We start from the raw sequence: 21,902 nt of genomic DNA on the forward strand, positions 1-21,902 counted from the left end.
ACTTATAGATCCTGTTATAATAGGAAGATAATTATATCAGGCTGGTAATAATGATATAATTGTCATTACATATAAGTAATTGCTCCTTACTCTTACTTGTGTATAATGATAATATTATTATCACCCTGATGATAATCATACTTATTTAATGTATGTTGATTCTCCGAAACTTGAAATTTGTGTTGCAGCATTTAAAACAGCAAAGTTGTTTGCTAAACATATGCTTCATCATATTTACTCACAGATATTCTCCTATGAATTCAAGAGATGAAAAGCATTGTCAATAAGCAGCAAATAACTAACTAAATAAATAAAATTAATAAAATAGTAAGGTTGTGACTCTTGGGCTCTTGAATTTCTTTTTCTTCTTTAATTTTTTATATTAACTGTTCAGGTGTGATAGAAGACATTAAAAAGTATTTGCCACCTGATATATAGAGATTATGTGTGACAACTGGTACATACATAATAAGGAAATTATACATATATTCAAAATGTCAGTTTTTCTTGTATTTAGTAATGATTTATGAAAAGCATCTGGTAAGCATTCCATTGCTTTTTCTCTAATTTATATTAGTCTTAAATAACCATCTCATTTCTATTTAGGTTCCAAGACTGGAAAATCATGTTCTCTTAAGAGAACTATATTTGGATGACAATAGCATTTCTTCTATGAGAATGCTTTCTTTGTATTGGTTGCCTCTATTGCAGATTCTTTTGCTGTCTCAAAATAGGTAAGTGAGAAACATTCTTCCACTTACAGAACTGATCCAGAGGAATTTACTAACATAACACTTGTCTGAAAAGTATAATTCTCAGTATGGGTGAAATTTCACCATCTTTTTGGGATATTCTTTCAAAATAAAAATATGTGGTTGGCATGTAATTACATTGGCTACCTCTATCTAAAAAAATTTGAAACAGAATTAACTATGTAATTTTTTTTCTCTTGGATATTATGTGAAAATAATTCTTGAGCATTGTGGCATTATTAAAACCATGGTGGGTTTCTTTCTTTCTTTAGCAATTGTTGCTAGAGTATGTCTGTCAAACTTCATATTTCACAGCTAGCTTATTCAAAACAGACTTTGAAGGCTAAGTTAAGGGCAAGTACTAGAGTTAAAAAGGCCAAATAAAAATGTTTTTTATTTTACATACATATGTTAATACCCTCCAAAACAAGTATATTTGCTTTAATTTTTCACTCTTATGGTTCTGCTTAAAAGGTATAAAATAAAGAAGAATCAAGACAAGCAGCATAAAACTGGTTCATGCCCTCAAGTACTCTGTAATTAGTTTTCTGTTTGTTTTCTAAGATAATCTATTCATCTTTAGAAGTTGAATAACCAGATATCCTGGATTTAGAATCTTATTTTCCCCACCCCCACTTTTTCTCTATTTAAATTCTGCTAAAAAGGATATAAAAGATTTATTACAGTTTGCAATATGTTAATAGGAAAATTAATTTTTAAATAATATCCATTTTTTTCTATACTGTGATAATTTTGTTCTGGATAAGACTGATCTCAGCTTAACAAACAGAATACTACATACCATATATAGAAATACACTCTCAACTATTTACTTCCCTCTCTTGTTAGTGAATAGATGTTTTTAAAGGGTGATTCATCTGCCATTTTTAGCTGTTTGCTTTGAGACTAGTCGTAGCCTAAAAGTGCCTGTTCATCTTCATTGACTATTAAAAAAATCAAAATGACCACTTCATGTGTAGGTGTCTACATCTGAACAGAAATGTTGCATCCTATGTAACATTTAATTCAGCACAGCCAATTGAGTCTGGGAGCCTGTGGGAAAAGGGATGTATAAGACTAAGTCTTGTTATTGTAAGCAATGTCCTTCATGGAAATTGAATATTATTTAAGTATATACAACCTATATTTTTATATAACTTTTCAGATTGTTTTCATAACATCTCTAGTGAAGTACTATTCATTGAGACTCTTGGTTGTAAATAAAATATCTACAGAATCTAATCTTCAAGTTCCTGATCAGGCTTCTCAGGTTTGGGATTTTTTTGTTCCCTTATTAATTCTTCTAGAGTTTGGAGAAAGTGCTTCCTGCCTGTGATTAAGCAAGAGCATTATATGCTAAGCATTAGGTTTTGAGTCATGCTACTCAATTTAATTCTTGCTTTTCACTATCTTTTTTCCTTATCCTGTTTAGCTTCTTTGTGGATAATGTGGCTCTGTATTGTAGTTTCCTCTTCTTCCTCCAGTGTAGCTATCCTGTGTGTAATAAAGTGTTTGCAAAACTCCTTGAAGTTCTCACGTGCTTGCTAAGGACTTGCAAGTTTCAGGGATAGCTGAAATGCAGCCTCTGGCTTTAGGTTGTGCTGGACTGACCATGTAGGTTACCTTAAGTCATTTGCCTATCCCATCATCTTAGAGTTTTTTAAATCCATTGTGGTGTGCTTGCTCTGGTTTTCCAGTAGCCAAGCAGAGATGCAGTGTTTGATCTGTTGAGTTCCTTTTGCTCAGCTGTGAGATAGGACATATTTTTGCATCAACAGACTGGATGTGCTGAAAATAAGTATACATCTTGGCCTCAAACAATTCCCCTTCTTTCCCTGATCTATCTATAGCTTATGTAAAATCTTTGTGACAAACAGGACAAGATAGCCTTAAATCCATATTAAAAGCCTCAAAATTCCTGGCATTTCAGTAGCCTGCTCTGTTACACTCACTTTATGTACGCTTATAAGCAGCTCCATATGTGTGTGCTATAGCATAAGTAACTTGATGTTCTATAGAAACAGCGAATGTAATGGAGTAAGCTGTTGAAAGAAAAGCTGTTTCTTTACTTTTATCCTACAGCCAGTGCAATTTTGTGAATTTTTTCCAAGTGTGCACTGAGTGCCACTTCCTCTTCACTGATTGCAGGAAGCCAATATAATGATAATGCTATGAATCTGTATTCTTTCTGAAAGTGAAGCACTGTGAAAAGAAAATTCTTACACTAATTTACAGGACATTTTTATTCCTGAGATGCTTTGTCTGCATCATAAACCAGAAACTGTCAAAGGTAAAACTCCAAAAATTATTTGGTTTAAATTGTTTTAAACCTACAGTCTGAGAAGAAACTAAAACAGGTAATGACTAACTCCTTCAAATAGAAAAAAGACAGCTATTTCACCACTACTGCTTTTATATACAAACCATATTCTTGATTAATGCACAATTGACCAAAGACAATGATGAATATCCTCTTGACTTGGTTTCTGCAGAGCTGGGACTATGAAGATCCATGCTCTATTTTATAGCAGCTAAGGACACAACTGTCAAGTTAGTTTAAATTTTCTTCTGTTGTGGATAAAGATTTTGGTATAGGAGAAAACAGCCTTTTCCTTGTGTAAAATTAATAAATTTTTAATATGTGTTCAGAGTGCATGTGGCATTTATATTTACATGGAATCCCATTTAATTATGCAACCCACTAGTTAATGTCTTTTTCATTTAGAAGTTTTACAGTGAGACACTAAACATGCTGTTCTGGTACCATTTTTGTTCTACTTCCAAATAGACAAAATCCCTCTTAACATTTCTATTTTAATGTAGTATTAATAAGACAATTTTTTTTTTTTTTTTTTTTTGTTATCACTTGCTTTTCACTAAGATAACCTAAGGGAGATAGATAAAAATTTAATATTTACAAAAATGCAGTCATCTGCAAAAGTTCCTTTTTTATTTTGGGAAAAGGTTTTGGGCCAAATCAAATTTGTTGTGAGAATGTTGCTCCCATGTTTTTGCAGCTAGATGCATATTATTCCTAAAAAGCTTATATTAGAAATGCTAAAAAGTTAGTTCTTTCTTAGCATGCATTGTTCTCTCAATTTAAATATATATGGTATCTGTGTTTTTAACTGAATTTCTCAGGTAGGAGTTCCTTGCAAGTTTGTTGTTTTGAAAATTTGTCCACTTTTCCAGAATTATCATAACAAATCTAAGTGTCATTGGATGTTGAAATAAGTCATTCATGAAAAAAGCTGTACTGGTATATAGTGGTTTTCTCCGTCCTATCCTTACCACTCTAGATTTTTTAAAATCATTTTCAGTAATTCTTTTCTGGTGCTAAGTTTCTTTCTAAGTATGTGGCATCATGGATAATGTACTTGAAGTACTGTCTGCTAGAGTATTCAAGAAGCTTTAGTGGCTACCTGACAGATTTCCTATATTCTGTATATTTGCTGCTTATAAATATGGTGATTATTGCAAACTGAACTGCCTTTATTTTAAGGAATGAAAAAGCAATCTGGTCTTTACCTAAAGATCTAGATTATGATAAATTTATTTATTTTGCCTTGCTTCCTGCTAACCGCTTATTAACATCAATGCTAATTTTTCTGGGGAAAAGCAGTTGCACAGCAGGATTTAGACCATCTTGAGCAGTAACTGCTATTCATGTTCAGAAACACAATCTTTATTTTCTGTGATGCATTCTTGCAACTGTTCTTAAACCTTGTTTTCTGATATAGCCACATAAGCTACATAAACTATCTCTGACTGTTCTGCTAGTGCCTTAAATGGGAACAGAAAAAGGAAGCTATAGCCTGCTTTTTTGTGAATATCTTTTACTTTTGTGTCTTCTTTGTAATTTATATCTCTCTTATGCCCAGGGCTAATGTGACAAGGTCAAGTAGTATTAAGTTTTCGGTAATGTCCTTTGTCTTTCTGGTTTGAATTTTCTTAGGAAAAAAATTAACAAAGAATGTCGGTAAAGGGAAAGCTATAGAATGACGGAGAAATGTTTTAACTCTCCTAATGCCAGCGGCAGGCAAGGACAGTCCAGTAGACAATTTCTAATTCACCACAGCATATGCTGAAAAAGATCCAGAGAACTCATTATAAATAAAAACCCTGCATATTCTTTTGTCCATTATGCGTTTGTTTTCTGAATATGTTAATCTATGACTATTCATGAATTTTCGGTTTTTGCAGCCATACTATTAGCCTGTAACATCTATGATTATATTTGCTACAAATATTAAATATACTTATGTATACTTATATAAATGTACTTATGTAATATGATGAGAAACTAAAGTGCTGAAATTTGTATTACTATATATACAGATCTACTTATAAGGCTTCATGCTTTATAGAGTCAATACTTGTAATAGTTGTTTGATTCCATGGAAAGCTTCCATACCATGAAGGAAATAGAACTAAGTAGGGTTAGAACCAGGACATCTTTACAATGTATTTTGAGAAATAAATGGAAGTACAGTGAGTTGTCTTTGCATCTGTTGCATCTGTTGCATCTGTTTCTCTGAATTTACTCTTAAATTGTTATGCTGTCGTATAAAAATACTTCTCAACTGAATGTGGAAACTATTTTTTTTTCTGTTTTAAATTTGGTTGTATTTTCAATGAGATTAAATAATCTATAAAGAACATTTAGTTAATAATTAGTGCACCAGAGTAAAATTCAGCTCTGCCTTTCAGTTGTAAAGCCTGTGCTGAAAACACAGTGTAGTTATACCTTTCAGCAACAAAGACACTTTTTTTGTCCCTCAATAATTTTGAGTACATTTCATTTTTTGTAGGGTCATATTTAAAAAAAAAAAATTCTGATTTATACCTTTCAAAGGCACTACACTCTCAGAAAATACTACTTCCAGTGAAAATTGGCAGTCAAAAACTGACCACATACAGTGCCATTTCTGTTACCATTCTCCTGTTATGCTAGGGCTTTGCCATTATAGGGATGAATCATGTCACCTAAACATGTATTTCTTTAAAAAATGTGTAGCTGGTGTATAGAATGTGCTTAAACATTCTAGTTGTAGTTGATAACTGGCATTCTTTGCATCTTGATTTTTACCTTTTCCTGCCTCTTTCATATTCAATATAAACTAAGATAAACTTTTATCTGAAAGGTAATATTTGGCAATAGCCTGGCAGCTGAACAAGCCATTCAACATTCATTCTTGCATCAATGGAAGTTTGTAAGCAAAGAAATAGCACTGAGCCTTAATCCTTTAGTGGTAGCTATAGCACACATCTTACAGTCCCAATCCCTTTGTATAGATGAATGTCAGATTAATTTCTTTAATCTTCAATACTGCAAACAAGAATTTTGTCCTGTCTGTAGAACTGCAGTCTGCAACCTGCAGTACTGCTTGGCTGCTTTATTGCACAAGAGAAGCTCTGATAATACAAGAAGAGCAATTCCATAACCAATTCCATAACTATCTCAGTAATCAGCACCTATTTGACACAATCTGACAAGTAGTAAGACAGAGGAAGCACTAAAAATATATTACAGGATAGCGCAGCCTTGACCTGTTGAAAAAGACATCCATAGCAACAGTTATGCTAGTTTTAGGATCTAAGAAGAAATGTGCTGATTGGAGGAGAGAAACAACTTGATAAGGAGTTTGAGCAATGAGGAAAGAGGAAAGAAGCCAAGCTTTTTTTTTTCTCCAGAATCAGGACCTTCTGTTAGCACCATTCTAGTTATGGTGCCTAAAGATAAGCCAGCTGACTTGTGTAAATTTTATAAGTCTTCAGATATTCAGCACTAAATGCAGGGAACAGAATGAAATATTTATCAGATGAAAAAACCATTTATGAGAAAGTATTAAAAACTGAGGTGCTGAGAAAACTAAGAAATATTTTCGGGTTAAAATTTCAGTAGTTAGTCCTAGCACCTTGGATAGATAAATGGGCATTTTCTTACATAAATAAGTAAATTGTCATACCTGCAAAAGATTCTGGTGCCTTTCTGTTTATGAACTGCTGTTTAAATTAAATTTTTAAAATATCTTTCCTGTTTTGTTCCTAGATTAACTGACCTTGTGCCTTTAAATTCATTTGTATTTTTGGAAAAGCTAGATATCAAAAATAACTGCTTGTCGGGTGAGTTGTCTTAAAAAAAAAGAAACCAAATCAAATAAGAACTTCTTAGTTGAATTACAAACTGATTTGAATGTGACTGTCCTATGTATTTATAAGAAACATTTATGTGTAAAATATACAAATATTTTCCAAACATGAATGTTATAGATAATAATTAAAACTATACTGCCTAGATAGCAGTCTTGCTTTTAGGACTGCATGATGCTGGTACATTTTACATTCATGTAAGAATTTATGGGAAATAAGATGATTCTGCATTCAGACATATTTCAGTTTCTTTCTGCTATACTACAGATCTTAAAGATGTCAATACATGGTTTAGTGGCTGCAATAAACTAAAGGAGCTGTCATTGAGTGGGAATCCTCTTCTCCAAGAAAAGAACTGGAGGTAAGAAAAATACTTTAATTTGCTAAATCAAAAAATCAAAATCAGAGAACAGATAGTTGTATGTACCTTAGTTAAATAGTAGAAGCACTCCCACATATTGTCTGAAGAGTCTCAATGCTGTGACAGGTTCACATTGCACATAGCTAGTGAAGGAGTAGTGTCTGTTAGAAGAAAAAGTCAGGATGAGTGTTTGATTTTTCCTTAGTAGTTGAAAATTCACCTTTTTTATGCTTCCCAAAATTCCTTATCCATACATCAAAAAATGTATAGCCCTTATAATTATGAAAGAGATGTAAAAGTAATGCTGTCATTTGCTCTTCAGTATTGCCTGGAATCATGATCCAAAAAGTTAAAGAGCTAGTCCTAGAGACTATGATATGTCTCTATATAAAAAATGAGTAAGGTGGAAAAGAAACCTGACATACAAAATGATATGCAGTTGCCATGATTCCTGAAATGAGTAGTTATATAGCTTCGTAAGCCATAGGAGTAAAATTGCAAATTAATAGGTTTTTTGTATAATTTTTTTGCATATTAGACATAGTGCTTGAGGTGTGTCCTCACTAGTGCAAAGTACAGGGGTATGATCACTGCCCTGGTCCTGCTGGCCACACTAAAACCTAAAATACCAAAACTATCCTTACATTCACATATTCCATTTGAAGATTTTTGTACAAATTTAGGATTACTAATTGAAAGAAAAAAATCAACTATTTCAAACTTTTAGTTAGAAGTGTTTGAGTACTTTAAAAGATAGCTGTGCTAGTACATTCTTGGTTGGTTTGTTTAATTTTTTAATGAACAGACTTATTTGCACCCTATGGTTCCTGCAGGTAATTTCATTCATAAAATTCTGTGACTGTGAAAATGTTTTAAATTTCCATTTCTATTGTTTGAATTTCCACTCTTACAAAACTAAGCGTTATTTCACTTGTAACCTAGAGGGAAAAGCTCTCTGAATTTCAATTTAGCTATGAGAACTGACACGTTTGGTTGCTTAAACCAGAGACCTTTTATGATTAGACAAGAGATTAATTTGTCTAAAGGATTTAGAGTAGGGGATACTATGAAATATGGATTTGCTGAATACAGCATTGACTGTAACTTCAGACAATATGTTCCAGTGAACTTTACATAACCCCTTGATACCAACAAAGGAATTAGTTGTAAAATTTCCCAATTGCTTTCAAACTTTCATGTCCAGCCAGTGATAACACCAACAAAAGTGAAGTAGTAAGAAATCTCTTTCTGAAAATTAAACCCTGAGATCAGTCTGAGCACTCCTAGGGGAATATGTTTCAATGCTGTAATGATTAATAGAGCCTCTTAAGTGACAGAATATTCACCAGGAAGTTTTCACTAAATGAAATATTGACTCAGCCCTTCACCAGGAGAAACCCAGATGGAAAAATGAGTGTTGAGATCCCGCAGCTCTAGGAGACAAAACTTCCATCACTGATGAACTTTGATATGTCACTCTTTTGGTGTATTGCTATTCAACATCAGCTTTGGTAATTTCTCTCTACATGTTCAGGAACTGTTGATCTAAATCCATAATTTTATTCCAGACGTACTTGAGATGGTCTTAGCCTTCATTAATGGGCAGTAGAGAACGAGAGTTTTCTATTAGCAAAAACTGATATTCTATTCTGTTATTTGGAAAATTATAACTTTTTCTGGTTTTAAACTTAGATTTTCTGTGATTTTAAACTTAGTGTATGTTGTCTGAGTTCAGTAGTAATCCTTTACTTTCACAGGGAATAGTCAGGGAGTTCCAAAATTTTGAAAACAATACTATCTTTTCCAGTAATAGGGGGATTTACAGCCTACAATTAGTATTCTTTCAAGAGTTCATGTTACTTAAAACTGAGTTAGGAAAATATTGAGTGTTGATATAATTTTACAGTCTTCAAACTTTCAACAACTTTGTTCTGGTACAAGAAATATGTGGAACAAGATTGCAGTACCAGTTTACATCTCTCGGTAACATAAACAAAACCTCACTGATGTTACATTTTTAATTTTTTTTTAAGTTTCTCATACATATTTTTTGTTATATCAGTGGCCACAGCTGTCATTTTTATAGCAAGGAAATTTCGTCTTTGGTCTCATTCCTTTCCCTGACCCAAATACAGTTGGTTTGTTTTTTTTTTTCCTGTCAGTACTGAATAGCATGTCAGTATATGTATATGTGAATGATAAAGGGAGTAGAATTAGTAAGGTTTAGTATTTTGTGCAGTTTTAAAATTTAAGCTCTGTGATGTGTCAACAAAATCAGCCTGTATCTTTATCCTATGATTTAGTTTGCTGTTTCGCCAACTAATCAAATGAATTACAGGTGCCTATGCACAAATGTGTCAGATTTTTCCCATTAAAGTTTGTGTAGGTAAAATTTTAGCTCTAGTGATTTGAGATTGGTGCCATTGACTTTCTTGGTGTCACTATTTCAGCAGTGTTCATTGTACCGATGAAGTATTAAGAAGTCTTGCTATGTTCTGTGTTTTATTCTTTATATTATTCTTTACTTTAGGTATAAATTCTTAGATAATATGTTAACATATGAAATAAGGACAAATACATGCAAACATTTAGAGGAATGTCTTCATGTTCTGTATTTGTTACACGATTTTTATCAACAAAATGGGTGTTTTAGCATAAGGATTTTTTCAAAAATCTAATTAATTTTTTTTTTTCCTAAGGTCTTCCATGTTGGAGGTCCTTCCTAGTTTACAGTTGCTTGATGGTGAAATCTTAACCCATCATGCTTCACCCACAACTGAAAAAATCAAAGCATCAGAAATGGGAGCTTTTCTGGAACTTTGTCAAGCTCAAATTGAAGAAAATACTCAACTGAAAAAAAAGGCTGCTGAATTGAAGTACGTATTTATGTGAATATAAATTGCATTCAGAAACATTTCTTTATGTAGTGCTACTGAAGTTCTGTTTGGTGTATGAATTTTACTTAGATTTTTTTTGCCTGGAAATATATTAGGATAAGAAAGAGATTAGAATCATTTACTTTAGAGCAAAATTTGTTTTAGACAGATATTAAATTATGAGGGCCTTGAGTTTTGTTTCTCTAAATTTGAGAAAACAGGTGGATCAAAACCTGAAGTTAGTAGTAGTTGAATGAATTCATACATGCAACACAGTACAGTGCTATGCAGGAATTGTGGCTTAAATCCTGAAAGCTGAATAATCATATTAACATGATTTCCAAATTTAACTTAATCAAGTCTAATTTGGCTGTTGGTACAATATGCTCTATTTTTATTTCTGTATTTGTTTTCCATGTGTATGTTATTCACATTATTTATTTGGAATTATTTAGAAATAATTTTTGCTTTAATAAATTTTTTATTTAATAAATTATGTTTTAATTTTTTGTAATATCTAAATATATCAGACTTCTCATTTCTGCACTTGGTAATATTGCATGGTTTGTTTCTTTCATAGTTCCTTTTCATTTGCTAGAAGGTTCACAAAATCCTTATAGTCCTTTGAATATCCAACTTATGTTTTAATTTTTGGAAAAGTAGTTTTCTTGATTCTGCCAGGTACTGAACATTTGCCCAGAGCAGGTGAAGCACATGCTGTTTTACATTGTTTTGTTTTAAACCTTGCCTTGCATACTTTGGTGGCTCAGGAAAAGTATGCACATTTTTTTCAGAATCTGGCTATTTTGTGTTTGCATGTAAGCCTGTATATTCATGGTATGTTGTTACTAGCTAGCAGTTTATTACATTGTGGTATTAGTGCAGCTTTAACTAAGCTGCAATAAAATCTTCATAGCTCAGAATCAGATTAACTTGTAAAGAGGTTTGTATTAAGAATTAGATTTAAATTAGTCGGGAGAAATTATACAGTGCATTTTTCTATGACAGATGTAATGTGTAAGTGGCTCCTAAGAGTCATATGTTTCTCCATTAAATCATTGATATATGTCTCCTCCACTTCTGTGAGTTTTGGCTTCGGGCTTGTAGGTGGGAAGCTGATATTTCCTAATCTATTTACCATCCTGAAATGGTGTTCTCTCCTTCCTTTTTTATAAAAGAAAATAAATCTCTCCTTTTCTATGACTGAGAAAATTTTTCCATGTCTGATATTTAGACATTTAATAATTATCCTTTTGCAGAAAAAAAAAAGTTTATAATTAGGATATGACTTGTGAGCAAACTGTAGTAAAATCTAAGGACCCAAGTTTCATGTACATTTCTGCAGAATGGTACAAAATGAGAGGGAAAAATGATATTCCTAAAATTTAATTTTTTTTATTCTACATGAATGAACATTAAAAAAAAAGAAACATGTTGGGTTTTCAAGCTAAGACCGTCCATTAATTAGGAATAGTATGTGGCTCACGCTCCTTTGTGGAAGCTGACTTGTACTTCTAACATCTTCTGTCAAAGGCTGGGAGGAGGAGATGGAGAGTGCACTTACTGTACTTGCAGACCACAAGTCTTCAAAGGCAATTGTTGAGGGCAGGGCTACCAGTCAGACACAGGCAAGGTGGGAGGACAGGTCACCAGGAACCTTGTAAATTCAACAAGGACAAGTGCATAGTGCTTTACCCAGGAAGGAGGCAAAGAAGGGAGGCCTTCTGCCAGCTCCCAGGCTACTTGCTGAGTGGAAGAAAGAAGGCATTGACTCTGTCCAAGCATTGTTCAGCAAAACATTAGTGTTTTATCAATACAGTTTTGGTCACAAATCTAAACAACAGCATTATATGGGCAACTGTAATGGGGATTAATTCATTCCAGCCAGAGACAGTACAATTTGGCACAAGGAAAAGCTTTTTCAGGGTGGGACAGTGATGAATTGCAATAGGCTACCCAGAATGGTTGTGCAGTCTTGTTCTTGGAGATTTCCAGGACCTGACTGGATGAAAACCTGAGCAGCCTCGTCTGCTTTGAGAGCTAACTCAGCTTTGAAGTAGAAGGTTGAACCAGAGACCTGAACTGGAGGTTCCTTCAATTGAGAAATTTTCTATTATTCTATGTAAATTTTCAAAGAGAAGTGTTTGAAAGAACCTGCAGATGTTTGAGAAGAACACTAGTGGAAAGAGGTGATTATGTAAACATCTCTTCTTTCCTGAATGTAGGGTTTGGGTGGAGGGAGGGTGGGGAGTGCAGAGGAGGCAGGGTTGTGGATTTTTTAAGCTTTTGAGAATTCATTTGTGATCTTGTAAATCCCTAAATGTGACATGATTGAAGCATCTTGCATCAAATTTGGTCTTAAAATTAATTTCTTGTGTGTTAAAGCCATCTATTTTTTATTTTGACTGAAGTAAAATTTATGGATGACTTGAAAACCATTGCAAACTGCAGCTCATAAAAGGAACTCTAAACAACTTGTTTGTATATAAGCCGTGGCGGCATAGCTATTATATGTACATATTGCAATACTTTGACTGAATTAATGTGACACTGCTAAACAGCAGGCCAACAACAGAGCAAACTTCTGTCTGTTTCACATCTTGCTAAGTTATGAGCCCCTGTAGGTGCGACCTCAAGTATGTAAGCTGCCAGAAGTAATCACTGCTTGCTTCCCTAATCTGTTTCATACACCAATGCTGCCCAGTTTAATTCTCTGTGCTGTTTCTTCCCAAAACTTCTCTGTTGCTGCCATGTTTAAGAATAAAACTGACTTTAAAATTTAATTTCTCTATTACACAATATTTTTTCTGTCACATACCCTTTAGACAACTTGTAATAAGTAATCATGTACAAAAATATGATCCCTCTGCTGCAGCAATTTGGTTTTGGCCATCAGATGTGCAGTTGTCTGGCTAGTGGAACCTGAACTTTAAAAATACTGTATGTATTTTACAGTGAAAACGACAGAAATTGCCTAAATGGTGTTGTCAACAGTGACCTGTTTCATGTTTGTAGGGGACTTTGGTAAACTGCAGTTGAAAATCAGTAATGATGCTTGTAGAAGTTTCCCTGAAGACATTAGATTTTACCCCACACTATTGCAAACAAAAGCTCACATAAATTGAGGTGTACTATTTGAATATTCCATGTATAATAATTCTGAAAGACACAGTAGGGGAAAACATGATATTAAGCAAGGTTTTAACTAGCACACACTAGCATAAGAAGGGGTAGAATATTAATTATGATTAATTCCTTATGATTGATTCCTTCACTGGAAGGCCTTTAGCATAAATAATTTGTCCTTTTCTGTAGCTGTTAAGTCAGCCTGTGCATGGATCCTTACGCGTCCTAGGTGCAACCAGTGAGGCTTATTCTTTCACTTCTGTCCCCCTCCATTGCCAAACACTGCCTGGGAATTGAGCAGGTTTTGGTGTAAATTAACCAGGATAGTGATGGATAGTCTTTATGAATGGTATGAGAATTGAAGTTTTAACAGTCCTTAATAAATGCCTGACTTAAACTTCCAAATAGGTTAAAATCTGATTCTAATGCTATTATCTTTCCTCAAAGTCATGCAAAATGGTAGCACAAATAGAGAGGTATCTGGTAAAAAAAAATATAGCTACAAGTAGTTTTTTGCTCTTCATGGGTTTTTTTTGTGAAAATAATGTCTTAGACTTTAGTATCAGGGCCACTAGTTTAGCACATTTGTACAGAACTGCAAGATTCAACCCTTGCTCTTCTGGCTTATTACCCCTTTCTCCCCCTGTAAAAGCAGTGGTTATGCTTTGTGGTTATGCTAAAATTTGCATATGGCATAAATCACTTTCACTTGTTATGATCAAAATAAAGCCTGGCAGCAACTGAACATGAAGGAATGTGCTGGTCAAAACTGAAAGCCATAAAAATTTTGCTGTTGCAAGGCTGCCATATTTATCTGTATTTCATTGCATACTAAGCAGACAGACACTATGGATATTGGTGCTTCCATAGGATAATTCCATTTCTTGTTTTATCTGGATGACAATTTATGGTTAAAACCTTGGTCAGATCTTAACCAAGAAGCAATTTCAGGTTAAGTGTGACCAATAATAGTGAAAAAGGTCTGAAAGGGAAACAATGAACTTACATTAATTGAAAAGGAAATGTTGTGGTATCTGAAGTCTTAATGTTGTCATATTTTTTACTTGTCTTCCTCTCTTTCCTTTTTTTTCCCATTAAGATGTAAACCAGTCCTGCATATTTTCCATTGCAGCAGCTTCCTTTTTGTGGTTTGAATAAGCAATCTTCAGGAACACTTCTCTAGTCACAAGAGTGCAGTGCAGTTGAGACACAGAGAAAGTTGCAATGTGTTGACAGGATGTTGATATATCCCTGTTGACTGGAGGGAGCCACCAAGCTGGCTGCCACCAAGGTGGTGCTCAGGCCCCATCGTGTCCTTTGGTGTCTGTACACTGGAGCTTTACCTTGGCAGGAGAACCTCAAACACACCACACCACTTCACTGCCCATCAGTCTCTGAGATATCACTCCAGCTTCCTTTGTAGTTTCTTCAAACTTGAACCAATATGACTGAAAAAGCTAAACTGAAAAGCTACTGGTACAGAGGGTGGCCTAAAAATCCTGCAAAACCAAAAGATAGTTGTGGATTGCCAGGGAAGGTGTGGGAGAGGGTACATGCCCACAGAGACAAGATGGGATTTTGCACCCACTGCTTGGAAAAAATGCCCAAAAAGCAGCCTCTGTAAAAAAAACCTAACACATGATCCCTGGTGACCACAAAATCATTCCCTGCCTGAATCTTCACTTCCTCAATCCCTCTATTTCTGCTTGACGTATTCATAACCACTGGAAGGATAAAACAGCTGCTTGAGACCCTACCCCTATACTTGTCAAAGGAGAGGATTCACTGTTAGAGTGGTTTGTTTTTCTTTCTTTCTTTTTTTTTTTTGACAACGAAGGATACTCAGGATGCGGTTTTCAGAGGAATTTTTTTGCTCAATATATAAAACATTCTAGGGTTTCCTGCAATATTTTAATTTTTATAAACAAATAAACCAACAAAATAAAGCAAATGAAAGGAAAAAGAAAAACAGGTGGGAATGGGTTTTTCCATTTTTCCTTTTTTTTGGTCTTCTCACCATATTATGTAGAAATTTGGTAATGATCTTGTACCAGACTTTTTTTTTTTTAATACTTTAACTAATGTAATATATTTAACTAAAGAATTTAATTAATGCTTTGACTATTTTCTTTTAAAGTAATCTTCATTCTTACTAAGTAGCATGTTAGATCCTTAAACAAATTTATGGGTTGATTTAATTATTTTTAGGACTTGTATATGTGGAATTACCAGGAGTAGGAATAATATTTTGTAGTGGACAATCAAGTGTACACAGTGAGTTGTGTGCTTAAGCTGTGAGGATCAATTTACCCATTCAGATTTTGTCCAATAGCACTGAAGTTGCACTAGCAGTGGAAGAGTTGGAATCCTTTTTACTCTTATAGGGTCTGATTGATTATGTTCTTAAAAACTTCACTTATGTTCTTAGCTGAACTTCACTGAGGATATAATTAGAATGGTAAAAAGTCCCTGGAACTTCATAAAAATTTCACCCTTCCAGAATGATGAACAGGAAGGAAATTTCTGTTATTCTAACTTTAATTTTAGGGCTTAATTTTTCCAGACTAACAAGAAAATTGATCTTATTTCTACTTTTTCTCTTGGATTGCTGACCTAGAATTGACTTTGTACTCTCCTGAAATTAACACCAGATTACAGATCTCTGCATCTATCGACACTATTAAAGAAAAATGCTTTCATGATCCTGGAAGTACCTGTTACCTAATAAAATGAACAAACACCATCCAAAGTACAGACAGCCATCTGAATCTGTAACAAGTAGTTCATATTTGCTCTTACTTATCCTCATCATTTAGACAGTGTAACACAAAGAACTAATGAGAGCCAGACTTCTTAGATTACTGTTGCTTTAGTCTAGCACGTTGCCTTATACTGATAAAAAGATCTGTAACTTTAAAGTTTGTCATCTTGAATTTTCTTTAGACATTGTAGTTTGTTGGTTTGAAAATAAATTTGGAGCTTGTTGCTTTAGTTCTTATCTAAGTTTTAAAATTACTGTTATTTTTATATGAGTTTTCATAGTTGCCAGGTAGGATTGGATTGTTAAGGCAAAATTGCCTCAAACCTTTCAAAAATTTGGGCTTCACATGCTCAAACAGTGCCCCACTAACCACACAGAAAGTTAATAGTGAAATGCTTGGTGCGATGGCTATTTTAAAAAGACTGAGCACTTTCTCTTTTAGGAAACTCTAAAAAAATAAGAAATATGTGTGATTATAGTTTAAATATGTCCAAAATAAAATAAAATCTGTTAAGATTCATAATTATGGAAACTGGATTTCCAATCGCAGTAATTGCTATTTGCTGTAAGAGTATGGAAACATGTAAGAATACTTGAAAATACAAGCTATTTTAGAAATAATAGAGGGAATTTTTTTTAAAGCATTCTACCAGACATGTAAATTTTTTTTTCTTTTTTTTTTCAGAATTACCTCTTCTGTTGATTCTGTGCTGGAACAATGCTGGTATTTCAATCAGTTGATGAAGCTTAGTATTAAACATCGATATGTACATGAGTATGGTGAACTAAACATTAATGACAGAGATGGACCAGAAGCACTTCAAAATCATTTAAAGCAAACATCCACTGGCTGCCTAGAGGAGAATAACCTCTTTATCATGGGTGTGACAGAAAATAAACAGGTCTTGTTGGATCCTTCCAAAAGATTGAATACTACTGGTGATATTCAGGCCACATTCATTAACTCCTCCATACCTGCACATCAGAAGGAAAATAGAGGAGATCAGAGAGTGAAGCAGAAGAGCACTGAATCTTGTATTAATTACAGTGGGGAGAGCAAAGGCAACAATAACATGTCAGACCAACTCACATTGCAACAGTCAGTGATAGTAGCAAGTGATATGGGAAGAAATCTCCAGCACTTTGGGAATGGTACAGAGAGGTAAGACAGATGTCAGGTTGCTTTCAAATTGATTATGTAGATAGACAATAGAAGTGAGGATTTTTTGTTTAAAACAGAGACACAGAACTTGTAAGATAATATTTTTAAGCTTATTAGACAATAAAGAGTTATAGTCATGTGTTGCACACTAGACTTCCATATTAACAATTAAGAATCCTTTGTGGTATTCTCCCAGTTGGTATATCAGGCTATAGATATTTATGTACCTCAAATAATGTTAAGACGCCAGTTCAATGACACATACAGAGTTAGGAATGCAAATGACAAATGTTTTGCAGAAACTTTGGAGGAGATTAAGTAGAAACTAATGTAAGGTTTTTTGCCAAAATTGTTCATTAGACATTCAAGATTAATTTGTGTGAACTTTACAGTCAGTACCATTTAGAAGGCAAGAAGAATAATTGCTTAAATCTACCATTCTAATCCCTTGATTTTGGCCAGTCTTCTGCTGTTGTGATGACTGAAGAGCTAATGGCCTGCCCTGATTTTTGTACTTTTCCAACATGCCTTAACCTGCTTATTAAAAGTAGAGGCCGGGGTGAGAGGCCAGTTCAACTTGTTATGTGACCCTAGATTTTCTCCTGTATGAAACAGACTGGTTTGCTACCTCTTTGGAATGTGTTTGCTGGTGATTTGTGTTGTTCTGGATATACAGACAAGGGAAACAGAAGCTGGTTTTTTTGCAGCAAATCTTCAAGAACTGAGTTAGAATTTCATAAGAATTCCGTTTCAAAAGCAGGTATCTTGAGAACAGTATGAAAAGCAAGCATGGCAGGTGTGCTTCTTTGAGCTGTTTAGGCTTATGGTAAATAGGAAACTGCTTAGTAGGTACTTAAGACACTAATAATTCATCATAAAATTTTCATTATCACCTCTCAGCAAGCTGAAAGCAAGAATACATTAGTCTTTTGCATTATATGAGTACTTCAAAAATTTTTTTAAATAGTTCATTTAGTTTTTCGTTAACATTTTGAATAAATTCCGTAAGTGGTTTTTGGAGAGATCTCTTCAAAACGGAATGCAAACCATTTTTTGTATTTGTCTTGACCTCTGAAGCATTTTTTTTTTTCTAACTAGCAGTCCTCTATTTAAATAGATGCACTACACAAGGAAAGGAATTATGTAAAGATTGGAAATTTAGTTTTCTTTTCTTTAATACACTATCCAATTGAAATGAGTATGTTGTGGAGAGAAGAATTCCAAGATAGTAAAGATAGTAAAGTCATAATGCAGAGCTGACATTATACTTTTTCTCCAATGGTATGAATTAGGGGAACATGCATTTAGAAATTGGAATCACTGAACAGATCTAAATAGTCTGTAGTTAGTTCTTGTTAAAAAATGAGCAAATTAGAAAATTTACACATATAACCAGTGGTCAGAAGTCTTAATGGGTAAAAGCAGGCAAAAGATGAAATTGCACTTTCTCTGTTTTTCCTGTCTGCTCCATTGAAAATACCTGCCTCATTCAGTTTTCAGTATTTATTCCTCTTTCATTCTTGGTGTTTGTTTTTTGGGTTTTTTTGCTTGGTTGGATTGGGTTTGTTTTTTTTTGGGGGGGGGAGGTTTCTTTTTTTGGTATGTTCAGTGGAAATAAGGAGACCCCTCCAATATTTTATTCAGTCATTGTCACACCACTTTTGCTCCTAATTCTTCCTTTGAGGACTCTGATTATTCATGGAATAGAGCCCAGTGGAGATTAGTCCTTAGATAATTGGATTCAGAAGTTATGTGATGTGAATATCCTCCAGTGAGCATATATATCACATCTTGATTGTAATTTCTTGTTTAGTAGCACAACTTTTCATTTGTCTCAAAGCACAGTGCTATGTTTTATGGTTGAAGTTTGGCAGATATGATAATCCAGTTGTATTGGTGAGGCTATGTGAGTCATAAATGTATTTATTTCTCCATGAGTCTACGTATGGAAGCATCCTCGATCCAGTCCTTTTGGCAGCAATACCATGCTCAGAGGAAAAATGACTGCAATAAAACAGAGAATCATCAGTTTGTAGAAGCTTTGAGACAGAAACATGAAGCTGCCACAGTAATCCAGGTTGGTTTATGGTATTTTCTTATTTTTTAAGTTTAATAATAACAAAAAAAAAAATCTTTCTGGTTTTGCATAATTTTCAGCTTCTATCTGTTCTTGCTTATTATCCTATTAAGTTTCATAATTAAATATTTTTGCTTTATTTAAGCAGCATAACCTTGGTGTTTCTAAAACAGATACTTCTTTACAAAAAGCTTCATAGAAACATATTTTCCCTTATAGAAAAATATTTTCCCTTTTTTCACCAACTATTTCCCTGAATTATTTTTACTTTATATAATTCTTAATATTATGTTTAAGAGATACTGTGCCCATGTTCTTACTGGGGCCTGTGTATGCTATGAAACTGATGGATGCGGTGTAACCAGTGTTGTGTTTGTTATCTATGTGACTAAATAATCTTCCTGTCTCTTCTATCCTACCTATCCATTTCTTTCCTTCTCTTCCCAACTCCAAAACCCAGGATTGCTTTATCCATATTGTCCTTGGGAACAGACCATGGCCTAGGCTGTTCTGTGGTAGATACTGAGCTAATAACAGTTAAACAAAGTGGGTAACTATGGGCAAGGGTTGAAGTCCACAACTTGACTCTGTTTAGTTTGGTAACCAGAATTTGCTTGCCAAGTTGACAAAGTTCATGGGGTTATTTCCTACATTTTGAAACAAGTCAACTCAGTCAATTTCATATTTCAAGTTAACTTGGAAACATTCCATAGAGTAGGTCTTATATACAAATTTCAAAAGTGACAAAGGGATTTAGAAGCAAAAATTTGTTATTGGAGTATAATGTGTAGCCAGCATATTAACAATTGATTCCCTAAACTTATTTAATCCATTTTTGAACTTACTTATGTATTTGACTTCTACTATATTTAAAGTGGTGCATTTAACAAATCTGTATAGTGATTAGTATGTGCTTCCTTTCATTTGTTTCAAACATGGTAATTCCCAAAGAGAGTATAAAAATAAAAGTGATCTATTATTTATCTTCTGTGCATATTACAGATTCTTAGATCTCTCATACATACATCCTTACATCCACCTTTTGTAAATAAAATTTTCATCTGTTTAGTCTCTTTTCACATTTCTCTGTAGTTCTCTTTATCCTTTTTGTTCCTCTCTGAACCTTTGCCACGATATGTTACAATCTTTTTTAAAGAAGCAACAAGAACTGAATTCCATAGGCAGATATAGAATGAATTTGTACAGTAAGAAATTTTTTATTTTGTTTCTTAAAAACTACTACATGTAATTTTTCTTTGATCATAACTGAACACTGACTTGGTGCTTTCATAGATCTCTGTTAGCATCTACCTCACAATTTAGCTTTCTGCATACATCATTAGGATTGCTTTTTTCCTTTGAATCTGTAAAGGATAATTGCCTTTGTTGAATTAAATATATTTGTCATTTGATCACTCAGTAATATCAGGAAATTTTATCTAGATGCTTATAAAGGTCTGTAGAAAAGTAACAACAAAGAAATGATAAGACAGCAGTTCTAAAACTTTTAATAATTTTATAATTATCCAGAAATATGTGTGTAAAATAGTAAAATTTTCAATAATTTATGGGGTTAGACAGACTTTTTCTAAAAATTAATAATCTAAATTTTAAACCAGATTATGATATTTACCCTTCCTATTTTAGTGCCTTCATTGCAGAGCCATTAAAAGTGTACAACACCACTTCTTTTATGACAGTGAGAATATTTTGCATGGTGTTTTAAACACTTGGGGCATCTTGAATTCTAATGATGTCAAATACTGATTTCGGGGGAAGTGGCCATCTTGTATGCAGCTTTCCTAATTCCATATATCTCACTGATCTGATTTCTGAAGTGTTTTTGCTGGACATGATGCTATGCTTGTCATGTGTTCCTAATACCCTTCCAAGTTTTCTAGCACTTTATTTCCTAATGTGCTCCTTTTTCTTAGAGATGATTATGCTTAGTGGTAATATTTTTTTTAAGTAAAGATCTTAGACAGTTAAGAGAGAGTAAGTGACCTAGGTCAATTATTTGAGATGTCTCCAAGAATTGCTACTTGTAAACCATAGGACATTTAGTACATCTGTATTTTTATTCTCAGTAATTTGATTGTTGGCACTCAGGTTTTTCTTGTGTAGGCTTTCCTTTCAGTTTTTAATAGTCCCTGAAGGAATTGTCATATAATTAATTAGTTGACCCAGGTTTGTAGTTAAGGGAGTTGCAGGATTCCTTTCTGCTTACTTGTGGAGAGCCTCTTGAGTACTCTAAGCTTTAGACATATGCTGGCATTTAATTTGTCTTGTAGTTTTAAATGTCACATAAAGTTCAAAAAACAGATCATTGAGCTATTAAACAAAGGCCCAAGATGTTTTATCTTCCTAATGGGATAACATAGAGAATCTGGATTTGGGTTTGATCTATGGCTGTGTATAACATGCTCTAAATTTTTTGTTTAGGCATTTTGGAAGGGATGTCTTTTGCGAAAGAAACTGGCCAGTGCTCTTGCAGATGTTAAAAGTGATGAACTGGAAGATGAATATGAAGAAATTAATGTGGATGCTTTCACGTTTTCTGAAGTAAGCACAGTAGTTAGCATAAAGCCTTCACTATTCTTCTTAAGTAATCATGTAGGTGTTGGAAATAAAAAA

At 33.7% G+C, this 21,902-nt stretch overlaps 1 protein-coding gene across 3 annotated transcripts in view; it reads left to right on the plus strand.

The window, feature by feature from the left end:
- The window catches only part of LRRIQ1 (leucine rich repeats and IQ motif containing 1), a 103,129-nt gene that overhangs the window by 14,638 nt on the left and 66,589 nt on the right, over positions 1 to 21,902 (plus strand). For all 3 annotated transcript variants that reach the window (XR_010438659.1, XM_064702023.1, XM_064702024.1), the window contains exons 11-17: positions 607 to 734; positions 6,805 to 6,878; positions 7,173 to 7,266; positions 9,966 to 10,142; positions 16,715 to 17,191; positions 19,130 to 19,268; positions 21,711 to 21,830. Coding sequence is in view for 2 of the 3 variants with exons in the window: in XM_064702023.1 (XP_064558093.1) it covers positions 607 to 734; positions 6,805 to 6,878; positions 7,173 to 7,266; positions 9,966 to 10,142; positions 16,715 to 17,191; positions 19,130 to 19,268; positions 21,711 to 21,830 (1,209 nt within the window). In the remaining variant the exon portion in view is untranslated. The remainder of the gene's footprint in view (positions 1 to 606; positions 735 to 6,804; positions 6,879 to 7,172; positions 7,267 to 9,965; positions 10,143 to 16,714; positions 17,192 to 19,129; positions 19,269 to 21,710; positions 21,831 to 21,902) is intronic.

Source organism: Zonotrichia leucophrys, chromosome 1A (assembly GCF_028769735.1).
Source record: "Zonotrichia leucophrys gambelii isolate GWCS_2022_RI chromosome 1A, RI_Zleu_2.0, whole genome shotgun sequence".
Taxonomy (NCBI): domain Eukaryota; kingdom Metazoa; phylum Chordata; class Aves; order Passeriformes; family Passerellidae; genus Zonotrichia; species Zonotrichia leucophrys.